Here is a 6962-nt window from a genome sequence, read left to right on the forward strand (position 1 = left end):
ATCCGTATAACAGTTTAATACAACCGTAATATGCATAAAAACATATTCCTCTATGAACCATTAATGGATGTTACAAAGTAACAATATTTGTAACATCCACATTTAACAGTTCAAAATGTACAACTATAATATGCATAAAATGTTCCAATTTAAATAGGGACACATAGGATCATAAAATTTTAAATAAATTAACATCAATTTTGAAAAGTAATCATATTTTATTACATACAAGTTCACAAAATATATTAAATGTATTTAGCATTGTATCATAATTAAATAACCGCATGGCATAATGATGAATTGAATGCCAAGTCGCTTGATAATCTAGTAAAAAAACACTTGAATTTAATATTTTCTAAACTGATACAGAACATTTCAGACATCTGAGTAGTGTTAATTATATGAACACCAATTTTAAATGAAGATAGTGGAACAGTAGTTGATTCAGAATAGTTAAGGAACTGTTTGACAAGCAATTTAACAGGTTTTTTTATAGGGTTGAACAATATGATGGACAGATACAATTGAACCATCATTTAACATAATATTCTTATCTTTTTCTTTAAGAATATTTATTAAGATATTAGAAAATGGTAAAACCAATTTTTCATAAAGTATGTCGGTACTTTTAATAAGTTGAGAAAAAATGTTATGTCTTATTTCATTGTATAAAGCAGGGCTCTGAGAAAATAATTGAGGAGGAAGTTCGCCATATAATATGTTTTGTTTTTCTATTATTCTTTTAAAGATTTCCTGTAGAGGGTATTTGATGGATTTTATTGATTTCTTTATGTCACCTAAGTAATTTTCATATTGAAAACAGCTAAAATTATCAAATGGACCATGTATGAGTACAAACATTGGTAAGTGAATTAAACTATGTACATTATACGTTATTAAATGAGAGCCATACAGAACTGAATAATTCCTGACAAATTCTTTAAGAAATTGGAATGCTAAATCATTATATGTACAACAAGTATCAGCACACGTTAAAATTTTAATTGCATATACTAATAACAAAAAATGAAAATAAAATTGTTTTTTTAAGTTGCTTTTTAAGACTATCTGACCAAAATATAACAAAAATGTCCTTAGTTCTGTCGCTTTATAATATTCAATATCGTCCAATGGTCTTGGTAGGCGACAAAGCTCAGCTGGTACATACTGTTTTAAATTATTTAATTCAAAGTTTATCTTTTCTTTTTTCACCTTTTCTAATCGCACTTGTTTATTGCCTTTAACCCACATTTCTATTAACCGTTTAACGACACCCAGACATACATTGTGCATGTAATCTAATACAACAATTTCTACTATATTAATTGGTAGGCGTATCAATGGACTGTCACCTTTGTGATAATCATCATCAGTCTTATTTCTAAAAGTCTCATTGGTCCTCAATGGTGTATCTAAACCAGGGTATGTCATACGGTGCTCAAGGTATGTCCCTTCTTCAGTGCAAGATGTACATCCAAAATAAGCATTATGACTTTTGACATTAAGTAAAAAGGCCTTTGCCGGAGCATCACAGGATATATTAGATATTTCCAAGGTAAATAATGTATCATTTACGGTTAAACCATTATCTATAATCTCTAGTAAATCAATAATAAATGGATTAAGGAATTCTTCAATCGAATGGGGTTTCTGAAACCCATGAAAAATGCCTATAGGAATCACATGATTTCGTAATTCTTTAAAATTAATAACTGAAATCAATATGGGCCACAGTTGGCTCTTGGAACTTTTGGCTATGGGAAGTCCATCAATATTTATGCCTATTTTTAAAATGTGAGGTGTGATATATACTTGTGCATTATGCTTGCTTAAAAAAGGTAGTAGCATATTTTTAATACCTAAATGTACATACGAGCCACCAGAAACCGCAACAATTTCATGATTTTTAGGTGTTTTCATCAATGTCCTCACATCTTTCGGGACTTCTAGGCCTTCACTTCGTAATATTTGAAGTAAACTATTACAACAATTATGTGATACTTTATATTTTACAATAAATGATCGTAATTTATCACTTAAACTTAAATTCTGTGTTGTATTATTTTCTATTGATAAAGGTGTGTTATTAGTTACTTGGAATTTATTATGGTTATCAACATAAGGGATGCAATAATTTGAAGCAATTGGTTGATCTAATGTTTTAGAACATTCAGCAACAGGAGTTATAATATCAACTGATGTTTGTAACCATGGTGTAACATTTTTAACACAACCTGTTACATTAAAACTACTTACAGTTGGTACTATCTTCATATTAATAGAATTTACTCTTTGGCTACACTTTTCAAATTTTTGTTGTTCAGCTTTTAATAATTGTTTGAAATATTTTGATGATACAGCTGATATATCTTTCCTTTTTTTTGTATAACAATTCTAAAACCAAACAAATAAATAAAACATTATTAGATAAATAAGTAACAGGAATAGTTTAAAACAAATACTCAAGTCAAAATAATACATAAAATGAATAAATGTAATAAGAATTTAAGTCATATTTATATACATAGTATATACCTATATATGTACAGAAAAAGGTTGAATATGAATTATTGTATGCAAAGATATTCATTATTTATTATTTGATCTACCCAATCGAGTATTTCCGTGTCTTAACCAATTTGCTACTACTGTTTCATATTCAGAATCTGTCAATACATTGTTTGAATTTGCTTTAATTATCCCTGTTAACAATAATATCCACATAAATCAAAAGCTAGATTATGCATGATCATGATTCATGACAGAAAATAATAATTATAATATATGAGTGTTGAATTATCTAAGTATATGATGCAAACTCAGTTACTTTTAACTAGCTTAATAATTTCGGAACTGCCTAAAGCAACAGATATATTCTTCCCACGACCAGTCAAAGTGGCTATAACAGCGAATTCATCAATAAATATCTTTTGTAATACTCTTGTTATATTATTTTTTGTTCCACACCCACCAATACTTCTAATAAATGATTCCTAAAATGATAATATAATTTTAGATACCAAAAACATGAGTTTAATCTGATAAATGTATCAAGAATAGTTCATCAGCAAAGCAAATACCAGTTTTGAAACAAAATCAAGATCATGAACAATTTTATCTTCAATAGATAAAAATTCTTCTTTTGTCTTCATTGGAAATAGTGATAAAAAATCAGAATCAATGTATTGATTAGTTTTTGAAGAGTACCCTATATTATTATTTTTAGAATTGGATTCTAATACTTCAACTTTCGACAACAAACGATTCAACATAAAAGTATTAGCTACTAGTTCCTTTTGAATCTTTATCAGTGTTTCAGAAAGTGATTGATCTGTACTTATATTGTTATCTAGCCAATAAAAACAAGAAAAATAATTGTCAAATAAAAAATAAAAAAATAAATTATAATATTATTTTTACCAAAAACACGATCACTCTGTAATGAATTATATGAATTTGTAGCAATATAGGGTTTATAATGTGTTGTAGAGAAATTTGTGGTTGGTAGTGGATACATTAGCTGTTAAAAATAAGATAATAGGTAGTAATATTGTGTTTATGCAATAGAAATTAAAATAACAAGTATTTTAAGTACCTGATCTATGTTCCTGTTTGAGGAAAATTGATTATCAATTGAACCAGAAGTAGACGGGGTAGGATTTTGAACAGCCGGTAAAATGGATATTTGTTGATCATATATAGCTGGTACTGGAACATTGTTTACTTGCAACTCTGTGTAGTTTCTGCGCTCAAATTGTGTTTCAGAACAATTTGGGGTTTGTGATGTAGAAATCAACTGTTAAAAATAAAACAAATGGTAATATATTAATGAGCAATAGAAGTTAAAATAACAAGTATGTATTTTAAGTACTAGAGCTATGTTTTTGTTTGATGAAAACTCATCATCATCAATTGAGCCGGGAGCAGATGTGGTAGGATTTTGATCAGCTGGCAGAACTGATATTTGTTGTTTATAATATGTATCTGGTACTTTGTTTCCTTGCAACTCAGTATACTGTCTAGGTTCATAATATTCGCTTTCGATATGTTTTCTACTGTTTACAGGCATTATAGAGAAAGAACTTTCTGTAGAAGACCAAAATAGGCATTAAAAATATTTGGTACTTATAAAAGTAATAACTAAGAATCATTGCTATCAAATAAAAACAAAATACCTTCAACTTGACTTTCATCTGAAGATGAGCTTAGCAGACGTATCTTTTTTTTCTTGGGAGCTTCTTGTTCACTTTCTGTAACTGAGAACTCAATTTCCACTTGTTTGAGCCATGCCACTTTAAAATTCACTAAAAAAGAAGTAATTAAATATTAGAAATGAGTGATTAATATATAGTAATATATATAGTAATATATAGTAATATATGGTAATAAACATTTATTACCATATATTTTACCATCCAAAATTTTTACTTTGAATGATTTCCATGTATCATCTGGATCATCAGCCTTCATTAGTTCAACACTTGTCACTTTGAAGGGTGGCCATTGGCAATAATTAACTAATGAAATATTAGATCCATTCAAATCTTCAAGATTAAAATCTAGTTTAAGCCAATTAATAGGTACAACACTAAAGTCTTTACTTTCTTTGAATATAACAACTACCCATCGTTTTGAAGTTCGACCCTAATAGTACACAACCAAAAAATTAATTTTATATTTTTATATTATGTTACATTAATATTTGTATGAAGATAACTCTCTACAGTGTTGTAAAAATACTCAAAAAGTATTTAATTACCTAGCAAATATTGAAATACTGTTAAGAAAAAAGATATAAAATACTATACAAATATTTTAAAGTTTGAATATGTATTTAAGTATTTTACTAAGAAAACTTTCTGACTTTTTCTCATATAGGTAATTGCTGGTATTCTTGTCGCGGATATGGGGTATTTTATATAGTGTAAATGTAAACAATAATGCAGTTTATATATCTGTATATTTTTTTAATGATGTTTTACTACTTATTAGATAGGTACTTACCTAGAATATTATTTTTTTTAGTATTAAGAAATCTGAAATACATCCTAATTTCTAAATGTATGTATTCATTCATATATCAATTATAATATTCAATTAATATGATATAGTACTGGGTTCATTGGATAAACATTTTGGTGAGAGGAAATATTGTTAATATATTGGCGGACAGTCGTTATTATGCTTTGACGGACACACTTTTTTATATTAACTGAAATGTTTATGAATTAGTAACTACAGGTAACCATGATTTATTATAGTAATGTTTTTACATTTGGTTTTTGGGAAAGACAAAAGTGTACTATCATACCTACTATCTACCTATACTTATCATTAACTATATTCAATACCTTCCACAGTTTCAGAAATGGTAAAAAATGTATAATAGTTTCAGTATAGGAACTTAATATATTTAATATTTAAAAAATAATATGTTTAAAAGTGTGCTTAATTGTTATTGGTAGTCATAGATAATAATTAGGTACCTAATAACTAATAAGTATTCAACTCAATGTTTGTTCCAACCATTCGGGGGCCAATGTAATAATTTTTTTAATTTTTTTTTATTTTCTACCCATTCTCAATATTGAGTATTCATTTGATTAATCACACCCTGAACATGAAACTTATTAAGTATTAACTAGATGAAATGAAAATCACATAAAAAAAAATGTAATATTATTTACAAATTGTTTAAAATAGTATTATAGTTAATAATCAACTACATGATATTAGAAGGTAAACGTAGTATATATTACCAATATACACTACACACTTGTATCCAAAGATTAATAGGCGGTCAAGATAGTCGTATTTTTTCATTTTCTATTTCTTTATCAAATATCTTGTTGATGAGAGATTAATTAATACATTCAACAATGATGAGAAAAAAAATAAAAAACAGATAAATTGGTCCATTGGTAAGACTCCAGAATTCATAGTGGGCAGTTGGTCCTTTAATTAGATACAATAGAGCATATTATTATGATGTATGTTTAAAAAAAAATGCAGTAGACAGCACTCGACAAGACTACTATATTATCATTTACACTATATAGGTAAATACCTAACTAATAAGTAGTAACATTGATTATAAATACTACTACTAATACTAATACTAGTACCTATACAATATAATGGATGCTAGTACCATTATGTTTGTAAAAAATACTTAAAACTTATAATTTTAAGAATGAAGACCACAATTACCTATATTTCACTCAACAGGATATATGCTGTAGGTATAGATAGGTGCTTATTATATTATAATATTATTACCTTGTAAACTTACCTTAAGCAATTGCTTCTTTAAACTGTTTGAAGACATTGCAAATTTGTTGACCCCGTCGTACAAATCACAAACCACAATTAATTCACAAGTCAAAAAGAGAAAAATGAAAATGTGAAATACACAATACTATAATAACAATATAATGATAACTATGAAACTCCGCGTCTCAACGATCAGCACAGCTCACCTAATGCTCACCACAGCTCACGTTATATAATTTCTAATAATAAAATAGGATTAGCAGAAGTACGTAGAATCACATCACCACCACCCCATGGCCCCATTAAATACGATTATTAAACTACTTATTATATAATAGGTGTATTAAATATAATGAGGATTTTTATCAACATCCCTAAAATGACTTAATATCATTGCAATATTAGGTTCCGAAAAAGTTAAGTTTGAACGTTGTAGATATGTTATAAAATTATAATTAGGTGACAACTAAAACAAGCCATCCTTAAAATGTCCTATTAACATAGCAATGTGATGTTCAGTATGCAACCCAAAACATACATCGAAGAGATGTTAGGCAACTTCGAATGTTTAGTGGGATAACTTTAAATTACGTACAATCGTGTTTTAAGAAATTCCAAAAATCTTATAAAATCAACCCTTTGACTGATCGTTTTAAAACTTACACACATCGTAGAAAGTAATACGGTCT

General features: G+C 27.6%; 2 protein-coding genes across 2 annotated transcripts; both read right to left on the minus strand.

Moving 5' to 3' along the window:
* Positions 1-1000: 1000 nt before the first annotated feature.
* LOC132932947 (uncharacterized) lies at positions 1001-2274 on the minus strand. The gene is made up of 2 exons (XM_060999290.1): positions 1169-2274; positions 1001-1013 (listed from the first exon to the last, which is right to left on the minus strand). Exons 1-2 carry the CDS (start codon positions 2272-2274, stop codon positions 1001-1003), a joined length of 1119 nt encoding a protein of 372 aa, XP_060855273.1.
* A 315-nt stretch (positions 2275-2589) lies between these two features.
* On the minus strand, positions 2590-6403 carry LOC132932948 (uncharacterized). Its single transcript, XM_060999291.1, has 9 exons — positions 6293-6403; positions 4401-4644; positions 4176-4304; positions 3872-4086; positions 3596-3796; positions 3421-3520; positions 3081-3349; positions 2828-2993; positions 2590-2702 (listed from the first exon to the last, which is right to left on the minus strand). Exons 1-9 carry the CDS (start codon positions 6326-6328, stop codon positions 2590-2592), a joined length of 1473 nt encoding a protein of 490 aa, XP_060855274.1. The 5' UTR covers positions 6329-6403.
* Positions 6404-6962: the final 559 nt, after the last annotated feature.

Source organism: Metopolophium dirhodum, chromosome 1 (genome assembly GCF_019925205.1).
Source record: "Metopolophium dirhodum isolate CAU chromosome 1, ASM1992520v1, whole genome shotgun sequence".
Classification (NCBI taxonomy): domain Eukaryota; kingdom Metazoa; phylum Arthropoda; class Insecta; order Hemiptera; family Aphididae; genus Metopolophium; species Metopolophium dirhodum.